We start from the raw sequence: 16,178 nt of genomic DNA, 5'->3' as shown, positions 1-16,178 counted from the left end.
TGTGTATGTGCTGATTTTTTTTTCTCTTTGTTAGTTTTCGAACAAACAAAGGACTTGGTTATTCTGCTCACTTTGTTGGAGGCTGTTTGATTGTAACGTCCATAAAATCGAAAGGAAAAGGTTTCCAGCATTGTGTAAAATTTGATTTCAAGCCACAAAAGGTGAGTAAAAATAATAATCTTTCAAACACATTTCATGAATTAAAAATGTAGCCTCGAGAGGCAGTGTTGTAGGTATTGATTAGGCTTATCTTTCTGTATAAGAGTAGGGACACTGGAACGACCAAAACAAATTTGTGTTCTGAATATTCTTTGTTCTTAATCTTTCATGAAATGCGTAAGAAAGAACTAGAAAATACAGTTAACCAGAAGTTTTATGAATTTGAGACTTGTGTGAGTTCTCTGAGAACTCGCTGTACGTATTAACAGTTAATGGTTGGACTTTGTGATCTTAAAGGTCTTTTCCAACCAAAACGATTCTGTGATATTTGGAAGTCACAAGGCTTGTGATTTTATCATTCTCTGTTTATACTTTGTTTTCACCCACCTCCAGACATGCTCTTTTCCTAATGGCTTTTGCTAAGGCTCCCATTTATGTCATTACAAATTTGATGGGGACAAATGCCATGTTATTTTAAGAAATCATAATTACTATCCCAGACTGCATTTTTCTAATCAAGCTAGGACCATTAATACGGGTTTGATCTTCTTCAATGTGGGAAAACAACAGATTCATTCTTGAAAGAATCCTATACTTCATGTTCATTCAGGTTGTCCAGAAAATAGTCTCTTTGATTTGGTGCTTTATTCTATGTATTTTTGTAAATGTAAGAATGAAAATAAAAGCTCATTTTATTATTAATTTTAAGGCTTGCTGGCCTATTAATTAATATTATGCTATAATGAAAATGTTTCCTTTTTCAATTAATATTATCCTAATGTTTCTGGAGCAACTGGCATAAACATTTCGTGGAAGAATAGGCCTCCTCAGGAATTTTTTATCTGTAATCCTTTGCTGTAAATATAGATTCTGTTTGTGATAATTTGACATGTGCAGCCTTTGAAAGTCTTTAGTCTGGAGCAATCCTTGCTCCTTGGATTGTGACATTTGCAGTAGTCCATCATGCTAAGAGTAACCCAACTTAAATCTTATTTGCACAGTGGCTTCAGTGTCAAATTTGTTGCAGCATTGCCATGAAGATTTGTGGAGTTCTATGTCATAAATATCTTAAGCTTCAGTGTCTGCTTTTTGTGGAAAAAGATGACATGTTATCCTTAAACATAGCTATGCAGGAAAACTCACAAGTGACTTAATCTTTTCAACTTTAGTCTTTCAATCTTAATTTAATTAAAATAATGAGTTGAATGTGTTCTACTATGCCTCACTTTAATGCTTAAGCTGCTTTAAGTGTCCATAGAATGGTATCCATTGTTTTCTTATCATTTAGTGGTATATGGTTACTATAGTGCACATATATAACCGCTGGAAGAATAGTGAACTTCGATGTTACGTGAATGGGGAACTGGCATCTTATGGAGAAATAACATGGTTTGTCAACACCAGTGATGTAAGTAATCCCTCTACACTAATATGTATATCTGATAATCTTGCTGGATTAAGTAGATATCCTTTGACGTTTTATTAATAAAAAGAAAAAAAAATGAAATAAAATTAATAATTTTTGGTAGAGGAGCAGATTCTGCTTTTATGCATCTCAGGACTTAAAAGTTGCTTCTGCTGAGACTCTCAAATGCTTGTTTATGTAAAAATAATAATCCCTGATAATATGTGTATTCTTTGCATAATTTGCTTATGTAGCATAGATAAAACCCTTTTAATGAGTTCTGTTTTGTTTTCAGACATTTGACAAGTGTTTCCTGGGTTCTTCAGAAACAGCTGATGCCAATCGAGTGTTCTGTGGGCAAATGACATCCATTTACCTTTTTAGTGAGGCTCTCAATGCTGCTCAGATCTTTGCCATTTATCAGCTTGGTCTGGGGTATAAGGTATCTTAGAGTTGACTGATAAGACTATTTATGGTGTGTTTTAAGAATGTTGTGACACCTCTATGTTCTAAAAATCTTCTTACTTTGTAATAATTTTGGTCAACTTTTCCATGTTTCTTTTATAAGCCTGTGTCTTCCCTTACATTAGGCATTAATTCAATTATTTAATTTCTTATAAAAAATAAATTTGTGTTCCTGTTTAATCATCAGAATTTCTGTGCTAGTTGGGAGAGGGAGAACACCACTATTTTCTCTGGCTAGATCCATTTTTTCATTGAGGCTGAAAACTATACATCAAGTGTTTGTTTTATAAATGTAGCTTTTTAGTTGATTGTGCTAGTCAGTATTTTTAATGTGTGAGGTTAGTGCCGAGGATTAGTTTTGTTGCAGTGATTTATTATTTGTTTTGCAATAGCCTGGGGGGCACTAACTGAAGACTGTTGTTCCTGAGCAGCTGTACAAACATACACTAAAAAAAAGATGGTTCTTAATCTATCTGCTCCTCAATTATTAGTTCCTTCTGAGTGAACATTGCTGACTGTCATTCTGTTTCCTTAGCTAATGTGTTTCCTTTACATTACCCGCCATTTGGGCAATGTCATTCTTCAGGGGTCAAAAAAAATTCTGCAGTAAAATTCTCTGTAAAATTGACTTTGAGTCACAGTTCTTAGGAGACCCCTTCTTTCTGGAATATGTCTAGGTTTAAGAAACAGTGTTTTAGTAATTTTTTGGCAATAGTTGTGTTCTGAACTTCGTTCTCAATGCCTGTAATCTAATAGTTTTCTTTTTTCCTTCCTTAACCCTCCTCCCTAATCCAGGGAACATTCAAATTCAAGGCGGAAAGTGATCTCTTCCTTGATGAACATCACAAATTGTTACTCTATGATGGCAAACTGTCCAGTGCTATTGCTTTTATGTACAATCCAAGGGCTACAGATGCACAGCTGTGTCTAGAGTCATCCCCTAAGGATAACCCTTCTATTTTTGTTCATTCACCACATGCCCTCATGCTGCAGGTATTTCATTTTCATAGATTTGGAGGATAAAAATTATTTATATTTGAAAACCTAAAAATCAAGTTTTGTAGGGATTTGGATAAGATAGGTAACTACTAATAGTTTGGGTTTATTTGGTTGTGCCTGGTGCCTGTTTCTTGAATTAATGTGGAATCACTAAGAAAAAAGTTTATTCTGTCAATGTTGCAACCTAAAAATTGTCAGTATTACAAAGACTGTGTTAGTTTAAAAAAAAAAATAAAAAATCCTTGTTCCTAATTTATATGTTCACTCCCTTACAGAAATTTCTAACCGCCATCCTCTGCCCTGTTGCTATGCCTTTTCTTCCCTGTGCTTCGAGTGCCTTAATTTTTAATTTGTCAGAAAATGTTCATGTTCTGTTCTAGTCTTTCTCTGTTACTAAAGGCTTGTTTTAGAGTTCATCAGCAACCTTCTGTTTATTCGTCTGAGGATCTACACTGTAGACTGTGTCTAAAACAGTAGGTCAGCCAGACTGGGTGTTTAGTGTGGCTGTGGCAGTCAGTTTGTACTTGTAACTTTTATTTGGTAATAACACAATTTTTATATTGAAGAAATTTCAAGCTATTTCTAACTAACTTTTTAACAGCTTCTGAAGGAGATTTCAATTTTTCTTTATTTTTCTTTGTCAGGATGTGAAAGCAGTCTTAACACATTCTATCCAAAGTGCCCTGCACTCCATTGGAGGCGTGCAGGTACTTTTCCCTCTCTTTGCACAGTTAGACTATAGGCAGTATTCATCAGACCACATTGACACAACTGTTTGGTGAGTGCACATACTTACTGTGTTCTGTTCTTTGTTTCTTTTTAAGTAAAGGAAATTACCTCTTGCTTTATTAAGTGACAAGGTGGTTTAAATTGTCTTGTGCAACGATGAATTATGTCTAACAGCAAAAAGGTGGTCTAGTTACAGACAGGACTTCAAAGTGAGCTGTTTATTTGTACCAAATTTTCGATGAATGTTCACACAGAATCAAAATATACACATATCTGCTTCACATGTTGTTTTGTGTAGCAGAATTACAGAGCATTCTCTTCAGCTTATTCCTATCATGCAGAAAATCCACTGGGGAAGACTTCAGGTGAAACTCTAGGAAGGATAAATTTTTCAGCTATGTCAAGTTTTTCCTTGGATTTTTTGTTTGTTTGTTTTGTTTTTCTTCTTTCAGACTTTTTGGAAGATAATGTTTTTAAGTGTTACTCACAGGCTTTTTCTCTGGTTTCAGTTCTGTTTCGACTCATTCCACCCTCTGAACATCCTGGCACAGAAACTGGTGGACATTCTAACAGTAGTATTAATAGCAAAGGGATTGCACTTTAGAATTGCTGTTTAGTTGGCACTGTTTCATTGCAACTAGTTTCATGACTGTTTCAGAACTATCTACATCCATATTGTTGCTAAAAAGGAAGTGGTCACAATGTTCCTTCAGCCAATTGGTACACTCCTGGGCCTGTCTTGAGCTGGCTCAGACTTGGGCATGTATGTGATGAGTCAGAGATTTGATTCAGTTTAAAACTGGCCCAGCAATAGAGGGCTTCTCTGTTGGCTGAAGTCTTGATTCATAGGCACTAGTGGTGTGACACAAGGGGAGGGGTGCAAACATACCTTCTGGCAGCAGCACAAAGTTGAATTTGATTGAGCCAATAGCAAAGCTGTGTCTAGAAAAGTATTTCCAGTATCGGTTCATTTTGAAGCAGTAGGAAGTGCAATGGCCTGCGCTACTGATCTTGCATAAGTTTGTAACTTAAATATAAAGCAGAGAGAACTACGTACTTACCTGTTGCTCTGCAAGTACATGCGTTCAGAATAATTCTGCAATTTCACAGTTATCTCAGAATCCAGAATTTCAAGTTAGAAATGCATTAATTAAAAGCAAGAAGTTAGAGCTTTCAAAGTTAGTCTTTTTGTTTCAAAAATTCTGAGTTGACCGTTTGTGTAACACGTTCAGTGTATCTCCGGGCTGTGTGGTGGAAGTGCTAAGTCGGATACTTTGTCTCATTGTAACCCCTTTTTTTTTCTCCCCCCACCCAGTTCTACTTTGTTGGCTTTCATCATGGAGTTGTTGAAGAACTCCATCGCTATGCAAGAACAGATGCTTTCCTGTAAGGGCTTCCTTGTGATAGGATATAGCCTAGAAAAGGTAAAGCGAATCTTTCTTAATGACTTACATTACATTAATGTTCAATTTTTTTTCAAAGTAATACTTTTCCTAGATTGTTGCAGAGCACTTCCTTAAGCAGATCATCTTTTACAGTCTTCCAAAGCCCATGTTACCCAAGCTGTGCTGGAACTCTGCCTTGCCTTTTCAAAATACCTGAGCAGCTTACACACAGGGGTGCCCTTACTGAAGCAGCTGTGTGATCATGTTCTCCTTAATCCTGCAATATGGATTCATATCCCAGCACAGGTAAAATTGCTTATTCTTATTCATAAGGTATCTTATGATGTATCAATTTGGGAGTGTTGAGACTAAGTCTGACCTCCAAGATTTATAGGTCCCAGCTCTCTAGCAGAAATCATACAGGAGTTGTTTTCACCCTCCACTTTCCTGCATGTAGCTGTCAAATTTTGCAGACTCCCAGGGTTTTCAGGGATTTTGTAAAACTGCAGCATTCTCCAGAACAGAGTTGGGAGTGACTTGTGGAGTCTCTGACCCAGTCAGTGTTGTACATAGAGAAGGAATCTTGGATGGGTCAGGTTGCAAAAACCCAGAAATTTTAAATTTATCCTGGTTGTCAGATTTGAAGTTGTCATTTAAATGGACATATTTGCCTCAAAGTATTTTTGTTTTGGTGAATCTGTGTTCACTTAGAATGAACATCTTGGATGGAAACTTTCCAGTTGGCTCCAATTAAACTTTCTTATCAGATTTTTTCTATCTCCTCCATAAGGGTTTGTTTTGCATTTCAAAAACCGAGACAGCACCAACAATGCAAATGTTTAAGTCATCATAAAAATCTGTTTGTTACAGCTAAATTAAATTATTAAGTACTAAGTAAGTCATTATTTCTCAGAGATGAAGGGGAAGAAGATATGTAAATAGTTAAGCCTATAAAGAATACTTAAGCCTATAATAAATAAGCACCTTTCTATAATACTTCATGTGTGACCTTTTTCTGAACAGAGTGTTTGGACTTGCTCATCTCCAGAGGTGTCTTTAAATCTCAGCTATCTGTGATTGTGTGAATGCTGTGCTGTCATGCTTTTACAAGCCTGGACCAGCTTAAAAAAACCCCACAGCACTCTATAGTTTTAGAACTAAAAATAAATTTTTCATCAGTTTGCAAAGGTTTTAAGAACTTTGTGACTGAGCTATGTAGATAAAATCTGTTTCTCAAAGACATTTTAATAGATGGAATTTAAGAATGCAGATGTCTGATGTGCTGCAATTTTGCTGTAATGATGCTGCATCTCCTGGTTATGTGTTGTAGGTTCAGCTGACCCTGTACACTTACCTGTCTACTGAGTTCATTGGGACTGTTAACATATATGGTGCAATCCGGCGGGTTGGGACAGTTCTTTTGGTCATGCATACCCTGAAGTATTATTACTGGGTAGTGAATCCTCAGGATCGCAGTGGTATAACTCCCAAGGGCATAGGTATGTATTCATTTCTACTTTCAGGAGCTGATGTTTGTTCTAAAAGAAATGTGTACAAGGTATCGAATAGAACTGTAAATGTCTCGGAAAGAGTTGTATTTAAATGTGTTGGGTTCGATGTAACAGTTTGATCAGTGTACCTTTGTCCTTAGGATATTCTTGGAAGAAATCATATCCTCTGTCACCAAAGACCTACATGAATTGAAACTAAATAGATCTGTTTAGACAAACGATAGGGTTTTGAAAGTGCAGAGTTGTGCCTGGGAATGTGGTCTGTTTATGGAGCTTGTTCCAGTCCTGGACAGAATTTAAGTGCTTGTAAGTTCTATTTATAATGGCAGTATAGCTGAAAACAGGCATACTGATTCTATCTGACAGGCATAGGAATCCGAACTTTTTCGAAAACTGCTTAGTAAGTGTGCTTCATTCAGACAGTGAACTCATGGTGAAAGAAGTAATAAGAAATTTAGAACAGGTATTTAGTACTTGTCTTACAGAATATAGAACAAGAATATGGATTGGTCTTAAGAAAAAAGCCTTAGGAGCGGCCCCTTGACTCAGAAATCCAGTACTTTAGAAGTGGGAGAAAGGAAATGTGCACCACCATAGCATAAAGCCATGGAGATGAAACTGGCACAGATAGTGGAACTGATGCTTTTTGAAAGTATGTCTTTACAAGTCTTCTAATTCTGCATTTTACGAGGCTGGGCATGCAGCCATGGCAAAGGCATCTCTCCTGTAATGAAGAAATGCTCTGAGAATTTCAGAGAGCAGCAGGGGATGAAAGAGAGCTAGAGGTGCTGGGAATGGGTGCTCCTTAGATGTCTGACTTGTGCCACTGACTCCTCAGAATGATCAACCATTCCTCTTAGAGTCTTGTAAGGATTGTTCTGTAGTATTTTACATCCTGTAGGGAGTAAAGCATGTGTTTCTCCTTTCTTTTTTAATGAAGTCATGGATTTACTTAATTAGTTTCTGAACTGATTTATTGACCCTGAGGCAAGTATATGTGTAGGCTATTCTTACTAATTCAGTTTAATGGCTTATTTTGACTAGACTGATCTATATTGAAAATAAATATTCTTAAACAAAATATGCCTGTGGGCCTATACTGTATAAAACCAGACTCTTATGATCACTTATATTTGCTAGTTGATTTGCTTTTTCCTATGATCATAAGAACTGTGAACCTGTAAGCAAGTGTAAAAACTGTCCCTAGAATGTATTCACAACAGTTCATTTGCTTTCTGTAGAAAAGCTTTTACTTGGCTTTGACAGTTGGTTGCACCTGTTTTTTTAACCTTGCCTCTCCTGGGAGCTACTCAGTGTGTGAGTTTTTAAAATGTTTCAGTGAAGGTCTGCTTTACACAAGAATGGCAGAAGCAACTCCTTTTGACTTGGAGTTAACAAATTAAGTAATGGATTTCAAGGTAATCTTTATATACAGCATTGTAAGATTGGGTTTTGTTGTGTGTATCACCAACATATAATAACGGCATGTACTTCTTCCTTTGTGCTTTAGCAAAACTTTAAAAACAATTATAAGTTGAAAAAAACTGAAATCTGGAATTTTGACAGAAGGTTCTCGTATCAGTCATCAGTCTTATTCCTTGCATGAAGTTGGTTCTTAGACATCACAAGGAAGTGGTAAAATAATGAAAATAATTTAGAGGGGTTTAAATAACTGTGTTTAATAAAAACCTTAGTAGAACCTCAGTGGCTGGGCATTTTGCAAGTAAACAGTGATAAAACGCATTACTATTTTCAGCCTGAAGTGGAGGAAAGAGAATTTAGAACTCTTCACACAGAAAATGCTTTTTATTTCTCATGTGAAAATGCATACTCTGCTAATAACAGATGTTAATTTACATTTTGTGTATCTACTTTTTTTCTTTTGTAGATGGTCCACGGCCTACTCAAAAAGAGATTTTATCTCTGCGAGCATTCTTGTTGATGTTCATTAAACAGCTAGTGATGAAGGTAGGGTAACTTTAAATTATGGTAGGATATTTAGATCATTTGTGAAAGGATAGCCTTTCATAACAAAATGCACTTCAACATAGCATTTTTTTCTAAGCGTGGTGAATTTTATAAACAAGTAAATAGAAATACCGTGTAAGGTGCATCTTCTTGTTGTGGCTCTTATTGCAGACAGCAGTGCCAAAGATAATATTTTTCTCCCTTTTAAGCTGTTTTTATAAAAAATGGAGCAGTTAAATCATTAACTTAGAAATGTTTACTATGAGGGAAATAAGTATTCGATTAATATTTGTTTCTGACAAAGAGCAGTATCACCTGCATCAGAAGAAGTGTTTAAAGGGCAACATTTGACTTTATATGTTGTGGGTCAGTGGTACAAAGGAGGATAAGAAAAACTCTTATAAATAAGTTTCACAACTGTTAGACATTAGAGGAATATTGAAATCCAGCAGTTTAGTGCTTATAGTCTTTTTAAGCCTTTCCTCTTGTAGACTCTGCTCTTTCTTCACTCCATTCTGCACACTGTCTTTTCTGTGTTTGAATCCAGCTCCCTTTTCCCCTCTTCCTCTCACTTGCTAAGGGACCAGTATGCATTCTGCTGCTACCCTTAGCCCTAGCAGTATGGAGAAGTAGCTACTGGAAAAGTTCTGCTCTTGACCTTGTACTCTTTTTAAATTGGATGTTCTGCAATTAAAATATCAGGGACAATTTAGCTATCAAACTCTAGAAGACTTTCATTAAACATTAGCTTCATTTTAGTTTTTATTATTTTATTAAAATTTCTGTTAGAGATGGATAACTTTGACAGTTTTGGATAGAGTTTCACAAGTACAGTAAAAAGGCTGTCCATCACAGAAGACTGATTCTTCTACAAGTTTTCTATGTATACACAGTGGTGCAAAATTTTTTCAGGAAATGAGAGACTTATTTTAAAAAAGTAAAAGCCCTAGAAACGAAGAATCCTGCTTTTGCTTTCCCTCATCATGTTCTTAGAGACTGTTGGCTTTTGTTTTATTTTCACCAAAAAGACCTCAAGGCATATTTCCAACATAGATACCATAAATTTTTTAAATTTCTGCAGGGTTGATAGCAACCTAAGATAGGATTCTGTAGTGGAAAATAAGAAGCAAACTCAGCTGTAGGCATGGTTAACAGGTTTGTAATTAAATATCCAGGTCTACTTTTGAATCCTCTTTTCCACCTTAATTATTCTATTAATAGGAAGCTCCCAGTTCAAATTATCTGTATCAATTAACATATGTTAATCTAACAATTTCGTGTACTGTATTACTATTCAGCATATTTTTATACCTGTATTGAAGTTGTCTTAATACACTTTTATAACCTTCAGTGGGTGTTTTTTGGGCATGGAAAAGGCTACCTTCCATCTATGAAGCTATTGTAGTACCAGGGGAAAACAAAGTTGTTTTGTGGATCTTGGTCAGTATATAACCATGGCTTGTAATAATGCTTTTTTTGTGATAGTTAAAACCTGATTTTTTTTAAAGGACTATGGAATAAAGGAAGATGAATTGCAAGCTATCCTCAATTATCTGCTCACTATACATGAGGTAAGTAATTTGAGGGGTGTTTGGGGGGGCACAGAGGTATTACTTCTGCTGTTTGTGACTATCAAATGTTTGAATTTTTTCAAATATTGCCTTCTTTATGCCACAAGATGGCTCTGTAGAGGAAGTAGCCAACACGGTCCAACTCTTCAGTGTAGTGTGCTGAATTGCCAATATTCTTGCAGTGATTTAAGCACCACATTCAATGTTAGATTGAAGTTCATTAAGCCAGTAAGTCAAAATGGTTTCTTATGTTGTGCTGCAAACTGATTTACTAAGCAGAAAAACAGATGGTGAGACTAACTTAAAAAAAACCAAAACAAAACTGTGTTTTATGCTGCATAAGTAATATTTTTGTTTTGTGTCTTTTCTCTCATTTTTATTTTGATTTTTAAATAAGCAATAAAATTGAAAACATGCATTAAAAATAAGGATGTATTTTAATGGCATCTAAGAGAAGCATGTAAACTTAATTGGGAGAAAATGTTGGTTACCACTGGCACATCTGCATCTTCATATTTTAGCACCAGGAAAAGGCACTTTATGCCAGATGCAACATCAAAGACAAGGGAAATGGGGACATAAATCTTACTGATCTCATCTTTGTAAGGGTGCTTGAAATCTGTAGAATAAGGAATTAATTGAACTTCAAGCAGCGTGGATTTTTTAATTTTTTGTTGTTGTTGTTTACACCTATCTGTGCTGGTTACTGTTATCTGGTAGTACCATGGTCAAGCAATTCAAGTCTTTCTACTTTATATAGAGATATAAAGAAGAAGACTCTTGGTACCATGTAAGAGTAAACCAAAATAGCAGAAGCTTTATTTAGCCTTCAGATGAGGAGGTGATACTTTATCTGGGAAGTTTGCATGGCCATGTCTAAAAAAGTCTGAAAGATCTGTGAATGCTGAATTGCACGGAATTAGGTATCTAGTTAGAAATTCAAGAAAACATAACAAAAAAAGGTAAAGTTCAGTCTTCTCATGTCGCTCTTTCCTCAGTGATAGTGTCTGCAATGTACACCAGTCATAGCATCAGGTGAATGCAGTGGTTCAGGAGGTGTAAAACTTGTTCTCTAACAGTGAAAGAATAAGAATATTTGTTGGAAAGTGTTTGCTTTTTTTTTTTTTTTTAAATATGTTTTTATTTTAATACCGGAAAGAATTGAAAAAGGTGACAATTGCATTTTGGTACTTGGTAGGTTATTTTTAGTTAAAACTAACTTTGAGCAAATAAATAAACTGTAATTAGAGTGCTTGAGACTAGTTGGATGAAAAACTTTACTGAGCAGCTTAAATTAACCATTTAAAATATTGTCTGTGGCAGGTTGTGGTATTTTTTTCTTCCTGGGCTTGGACATTTGTTGGTAGAGATTTTGCATTAAAAACACCAGCCTGTGCCCCAGAAAATGTGCAGCAGTTTATTCCTAGGTCCTGTGCTGTAAAATTGGGCAAATACACATGCAAACAGATGAGCATGTGTGGAAGGAAATAGCATAGTCCAATAGTCCATTCCCTGCAAAAGGCTTGCTTCCCAGACACAGATGTATTGCTTTTCAATCTAAAAAATGAAGAGGTTTTTTGCTAAATGTTTTCTTCTGCCCTTGCCTTCCAGATAATTTAAGCCTGATCAAACTGTTTTGGTCCTTGGTTTACTATTCCTCTCCAGATAATTTTGAAATATTTTGTACTGGTTCTTTTAACCAAAACAAAGATCTAGCATATATGCATTTTTAATTCAGATTTGTAACTTTTATTCAACAGGATGACAATCTAATGGATGTCTTGCAGTTGCTTGTTGCTCTGATGTCAGAGCATCCCAGTTCTATGATCCCTGCTTTTGATCAGAGGAATGGATTACAGTAAGTTTGAGATTTGTAAGTGGGCAAGAGGAAATAGTATTTTGACCATACTGTTGTGTGATAGAATTCCCATGAAATCTAAAACATCCTTGTCAGTGTATGTGCTGCAATCTTAGACTCCTCGTCATGGGAGATTTTTTTGTGTCCAGGTGTTCTTTTGACAAGAGGTGATGCTGGATTTATTATCCATGAGGTCTTTTTTGTTTTGTTTCCAAGCTGTCAGTTATGCTTAAACAGGTAGTGATCAATTTGAGTTAGTCTATACACTGATGTGAAGTCTTCATCTACCAGTGCTTAGTCTTTAGCCTACCATTCTCACATAGGTATGAGAACTGAAAGTGGACTGACAAAATTTGGTTCAGATCTTCGTTAGCTTTCTTTACTTTTTTTTTAGGTGTAAAGCATTATGGGACTTTTGTAGAATAAACATTTCATTTTTTTAAATGTAGTACTTTATGGTATGGATTGTTGGCAATCTCTTTTTCCCAACAAACAGAAAAAAATATTAACACAGTGAGAGACAAATGTAGGGAAAGTAGCAAATTCTACTAACAGTCAAAGCAGAAGAGAAAATCTGCTACAAAGAGACTAAGCTGTGACTCCGTGTTGTGCCTCTCAGGGGGTGGTACCATTATTGAACTTTCCTAATTTAAAATAAACCTGCTTGGAAGTAGTGGGGAAAAAATTGAAACAGGCAAACAAATGTAAGAACTATTCATAGAAAGGTATGCGGAGTAGTAACTCTCTTGCTGTGTAAAGGCAGAGTCTTATTTCATACATTTTGTTGCACCTATTGGTTAACCTCTATTTATACATATATTTTTTTTCAGTTGCCCTTTCTCCAGAGACAACGTTCAGGCACGTTCATAATTGTTTTCTCCCCTTTTAGTGCTAGGCTGGGGTTTTTTTACCCATTTTCCTCTGCTTTGACTTCATTTGTATGATAATGTATTATGCTATGGATAGTAATAAAAACTCTAAATAATAAAGTGTTTGAATGTCATGTTGGGTCTCCAATGCAATATGTTTGTTTTTATTTAATAACTGGCACTAGACATTTTCTTTTTTATTAACTAGTATATGGGCAAGTCACAATGAATAGTGAGTCCACAGTGAGAAATCATTTTATTTTCCTGTCTCATTTGTTACATTTCTTGCTCCTGTATTGTCTCTAGTCACTTAACTAGTTGTTTATTTGCTTATTCATTAATCTGCTTTTTGGAATTAAAAGACCAAGTTATTGAAAAAATAGTAATTATAAAACTTTATAAGTAAGTGGAGTTTTTTAATAATTAAAATTTTAAAATTAACCGATCCACTGAATAAATAATAAGTGTAAGAAAGTATTTTTTTCCTGTGCAGTAGGGTAACCCTCATACTGTTTTATCAAAACAAGCAGGGAAATGGATTATTTTGCTTGAATGAATGGTCTCATGTGCTTGTTTGCTTGTTTGTTTGATTCTCTAGTTGCTGTGGCTGCAACTTTCTCCGGTATAAGTTTTTTATTATAGATACCTGTTTTTAATCACTCCTGGTTTTTCACAAAAATTGTACTATAGAAATATACTTTTATTGGCTTAGGTAATATTTTTAGGTATGTAAAAGTGTAGGAATATGTGATTAGTGGTGAGTGCTCAGTTGTGTATCTATAAGGCCTAAAAACTTGAATGATGACTTTGAACTCTTTACAACTGGCAGATCTAAAATACAGTATTGTAACATGGAATTTTTTCGGAATCACTCAAAAATCATTGAGATTAGATTTATTTTTTTTTCCCCAATGAAGTGATAGAAATTTCCTCAAAAATCTGCAAAGTATTTGCAGTAAAGGTTGAGTACTATACCTTGTGTTCCAATATAATTTAATGTAGGAGTAGGAAATCTTTTTTTTTGTCAGAGAGCTTAGTATTCTGTGTAGTATTCTGAATTTCACAAATTCAAAGATATGTCCAATACCATGGACCACAGCCCAGCTAAAGTCAGATAGTGACATGGTCATAAGCACTTTACTGTTTAAAAGGTAAAGAATGAATGTAATTAGATGTAACTGATAAATACCTTTAGTAGTCTTATGGTTTTATGGGAGATTTACAAGGATAAAAAACTTGCATTTGTTATTCTTCACATTGATAGAAGGCAAATATTCTTTTTTTTAACTGCATAAATAAACTTTGATAAAAGATTAAGCAAATAAATTTTTGAGAAACTGAGATTAAATACCAGTCTGATTTCTTTATTCAGGGAGTGGAAGGCATAGATAAAGATGATGAGATCTGTGCAGTATTACATACTGAATTGGTATTGCCAGAAATATTTAAGCTTACTGGACACTTCCTGCTGTAAGACTGTTGTTCCAATTGTTTATTAATTTACCAGACTTTGGCTGGTTATGATGATACTTCCCTTGGTGTGTTTGTTACACTCTCATTTTTTTTCTTGGAAAAACTTTAGCTAGAACTGTGCAACTTAATGAAGTCTAGTACTTTACTACAGACATGCCCCTCACTCCCTTCAGGTTTCTTACTAAGCCTTCTTAGTGGAGAATCACAAGTGGGTGTAGAGCATAATCATAAGGACATAAAGAGTAGAACCCACTGTAGGTGAAATTCCAAGAATTCCCCCCCAACTTGGGGTCTTCCTCTACCCTTTCCGATGGAGCAACAGGATGCACAGATGTCAAATATTAATGCTAGTATTAAATCCCCTTCAATATATCACAATTTCTATCCAGCCAAGTTTATACTAAAATGATTGCTTGCTTAGTTTTCTGGATAAAATATTGATTAAGACAGTTCTCAATACAGGAATTGCAGCAGCCATTCACAGCATGTTTTATGTATTGATATTTGGGAGATGTTGATATTTCATTTAAAATCTCTAAAGACAACGATAAAGTGTGAAATTACAAACTTTTGTGCTGTTAATAGGAATGTCATGCAGTTTTTTGTAGTCTTAGTAATTCTTTTAAATTAAGTTCAGGTGTAAATTTATTTGCAGTCCACTGCAGTTAATTTGTATTTCCAAAAATTGCTGTGTATTTCAACTATTTTAGGAAGCCGCCTTTTTTCTCCTCTTAGGGTTGTCTACAAGCTTTTAGCATCACAAAGTGAAGGCATCAGGGTGCAAGCTCTAAAAGTGATGGGATATTTCTTAAAGCATCTTGCTCCAAAGTAAGTACCAGTTTAGGTCTTAAAACACACCAGCCTGCCCCTCCCAAAAGTAAGAAATGGAAAAAGGTAGGTTTGACATAAAAATGCCATATATTATTTTGTTAGTATATTATTTTGCATGTATGTGTATGTGCATGTTTGTATGTAAAGCAAAAAAAGCTACATTTGAGGGTTAATCACTAAATGTGCTTCACTGAATAGAACCTACTACTCTTCAAGTATCTTTCAATTTTTTTGTCATTAATACATTTCTGATGTGGTGGAATTACTTGTTACTGGCATCTAATGCCCAGGCACTATCACTTCCTTACCAAATTAATTTAATACTTGCTTGAAATATGGCTGTCTGCTTTTTAAAGTGGTCTTTTTTCCCATGTTCCACTCAAATTGGTAGCAAAAATTAGACTGGTGAGATTGAACTGTGTGTTATTTACTGAGAATGAGATGTAATATGTCTCAAATTGACCACAACAGTAGGTAACTACAGAGATCGCTGTCCGTGGTTGTGTTTTTTTGAGTGAAATGAGGACAAAGATGCCCTTTCCTTAATGTTTATCAGGAAATCCCTAAGGGTATGTTTCAGCTCTTTGGGACCATGGGTGAGTGGACCACATTTCTGGAAGAAAGTTAGCTCTCTTCTGTCTGCCTTCAGGAAATGACTTGTCCTTCCAGGATTTGAATCCTTGCCCTTTTCCTTAACCAAAAGTGAAAGGAACAAAAAAAGACAAATGTTTCCAGTGATTTAATATTTCTTGAGGCACACTTTTTAAAACTTGTTTTTTTTCCCCTCAAATTAAGTTGAATGTCTGTTTTATCTTTCCGTACCATTTTAGGAGAAAAGCTGAAGTCATGCTTGGACATGGATTATTCTCTTTGTTGGCTGAAAGGCTGATGCTTCAGACAAGCTTAATCACCATGACCACATACAATGTCCTATTTGAGGTAGTAATATACTATA

At 35.3% G+C, this 16,178-nt stretch overlaps 1 protein-coding gene across 3 annotated transcripts in view; it reads left to right on the top strand.

The window, feature by feature from the left end:
• LRBA (LPS responsive beige-like anchor protein) overlaps nt 1-16,178 on the top strand; it is a 406,974-nt gene that overhangs the window by 46,852 nt on the left and 343,944 nt on the right. For all 3 annotated transcript variants that reach the window (XM_051619696.1, XM_051619697.1, XM_051619695.1), the window contains exons 6-18: nt 35-161; nt 1,448-1,567; nt 1,860-2,006; nt 2,825-3,022; nt 3,673-3,806; nt 5,073-5,181; nt 5,296-5,448; nt 6,473-6,641; nt 8,542-8,621; nt 10,130-10,192; nt 11,953-12,050; nt 15,128-15,220; nt 16,054-16,162. In XM_051619696.1, coding sequence (XP_051475656.1) covers nt 35-161; nt 1,448-1,567; nt 1,860-2,006; nt 2,825-3,022; nt 3,673-3,806; nt 5,073-5,181; nt 5,296-5,448; nt 6,473-6,641; nt 8,542-8,621; nt 10,130-10,192; nt 11,953-12,050; nt 15,128-15,220; nt 16,054-16,162 — 1,600 coding nt within the window. The remainder of the gene's footprint in view (nt 1-34; nt 162-1,447; nt 1,568-1,859; nt 2,007-2,824; nt 3,023-3,672; nt 3,807-5,072; nt 5,182-5,295; nt 5,449-6,472; nt 6,642-8,541; nt 8,622-10,129; nt 10,193-11,952; nt 12,051-15,127; nt 15,221-16,053; nt 16,163-16,178) is intronic.

Source organism: Apus apus, chromosome 4 (genome assembly GCF_020740795.1).
Source record: "Apus apus isolate bApuApu2 chromosome 4, bApuApu2.pri.cur, whole genome shotgun sequence".
Classification (NCBI taxonomy): Eukaryota; Metazoa; Chordata; class Aves; order Apodiformes; family Apodidae; genus Apus; species Apus apus.
The sequence above is the reverse complement of the archived record's forward strand: the minus strand, read 5'-3'. Positions and strand labels throughout refer to the sequence as shown.